Source organism: Eumetopias jubatus, unplaced genomic scaffold, assembly GCF_037043125.1.
Source record: "Eumetopias jubatus isolate StellerSeaLion01/CBP00866 unplaced genomic scaffold, mEumJub1_p1.0 scaffold_1, whole genome shotgun sequence".
Lineage (NCBI taxonomy): Eukaryota > Metazoa > Chordata > Mammalia > Carnivora > Otariidae > Eumetopias > Eumetopias jubatus.
In genome coordinates, this window is record NW_028274807.1 from 203,027,658 (window position 1) to 203,029,224 (window position 1,567).

General features: G+C 79.2%; 1 protein-coding gene across 1 annotated transcript; it reads left to right on the forward strand.

Moving 5' to 3' along the window:
• Window positions 1-377: 377 nt before the first annotated feature.
• TMEM158 (transmembrane protein 158) lies at window positions 378-1,259 on the forward strand. Its single transcript, XM_028086981.2, has one exon. It carries the CDS (start codon window positions 378-380, stop codon window positions 1,257-1,259), a length of 882 nt encoding a protein of 293 aa, XP_027942782.2.
• Window positions 1,260-1,567: the final 308 nt, after the last annotated feature.

Consider the following 1,567-nt stretch of genomic DNA (forward strand, 5'->3'; position numbering starts at 1 on the left):
AAGCCCGCCCTCCCCGAGTCTCGCAGCCGGGCGGGCGGGGGGCGGGGCGGGGCGGGGCGCGCGGGAGGCGGAGCGGAGCCGGGGAATCCTGCTCCGGGCGAGCGCCGGGCCCTGCAGAGCTGCCCGGCCGTCCGAGGGCCCCTGCGCCGGGGGCGGCGGGGAACCCCAGACGCAGCCGGGCCGGGAGGGATCCCCGTGCCGAGCGAGCCGCCGCAGCCGTCGCCTCCGCGCCGCCCCCGCGGGCTGCCAGGTGCCGGGCGCGCCCCCACACCGCCCGGCCGCCAGCTCCCGTGGTCCCGCCGTCCGCTCGCCGGCCCGTCGCCCGTGCGCCATGCAGCCGCTGCCCGCCCCGCGCGCGTAGGCGCCAGCCGCAGGCCATGCTGCTCCCGCTCGCCGCGCTGCTGGCCGCCGCCTGCCCGCTGCCGCCGGCCCGCGGCGGGGCCGCGGATGCGCCGGGCCTCGGCGGGGCGCCCCTCAACGCCTCCGTCAACGCGTCGTCCGAGGGCGAGCCCGCCGCCCCGCGGCTGCTGGCCTCGGCGGCTCCCGGGACCCCCGAGCGCCCGGGCCCAGAGGAGGCGGCGGCGGCGTGCAACATCAGCGTGCAGCGGCAGATGCTGAGCTCGCTGCTCGTGCGCTGGGGCCGCCCGCGGGGCTTCCAGTGCGACCTGCTGCTCTTCTCCACCAACGCGCACGGCCGCGCCTTCTTCGCCGCCGCCTTCCACCGCGTCGGGCCGCCGCTGCTCATCGAGCACCTGGGGCTGGCGGCCGGCGGCGCGCAGCAGGACCTGCGCCTCTGCGTGGGCTGCGGCTGGGTGCGCGGCCGCCGCCCCGGCCGCCTCCGGCCCGCCGCCGCCGCCGCCGGGGCGCCCACCGCGCTGCCCGCCTACCCCGCAGCCGAGCCCCCCGGGCCACTGTGGCTGCAGGGCGAGCCGCTGCACTTCTGCTGCCTGGACTTCAGCCTGGAGGAGCTGCAGGGCGAGCCGGGCTGGCGGCTGAACCGCAAGCCCATCGAGTCCACGCTGGTCGCCTGCTTCATGACCCTGGTCATCGTCGTGTGGAGCGTGGCCGCCCTCATCTGGCCGGTGCCCATCATCGCCGGCTTCCTGCCCAACGGCATGGAGCAGCGCCGGACCACCGCCAGCGCTGCCGCCGCCGCCGCCCCCGCCGCCGTGCCCGCGGGGACCACCGCCGCCGCCGCCGCCGCCGCCGCGGCCGCCGCCGCCGCCGCGGCCGTCACCTCGGGGGCGGCGGCCAAGTGACCCGGCCCGCTCCTCCCCGCGTCCGCCCTGTGGCCGCGCTCTCGGGTGCCTTTCCCGCCGGGAGACTCGGCCGGTGTGCTTCGTGCTGTGGTGACCGTTAGTTCTTCCTCCGGGGAGGGGGCCGCCGGAGGGGCCCCAGCGGCTTTGCCCAGCGACCTGCGTGCCGCGCGTCGTTCCGGAAGGCAGGTGGCAGTCCTTGCGCCCGCAGGGTGGGATCCGCAGCTAGGCAGACAGAGAGGAGGGAAACGGGGCCCTTTCCCCTCTATTGTATCCCCCTGCCCTCCTCCCTCCCCGCACCCACGTGCCCT

Bases quoted from the DNA above. Each gene is read 5' to 3' on its own strand.
- TMEM158 (XM_028086981.2), top strand. From the start codon at position 378: ATGCTGCTCCCGCTCGCCGCGCTGCTGGCCGCCGCCTGCCCGCTGCCG.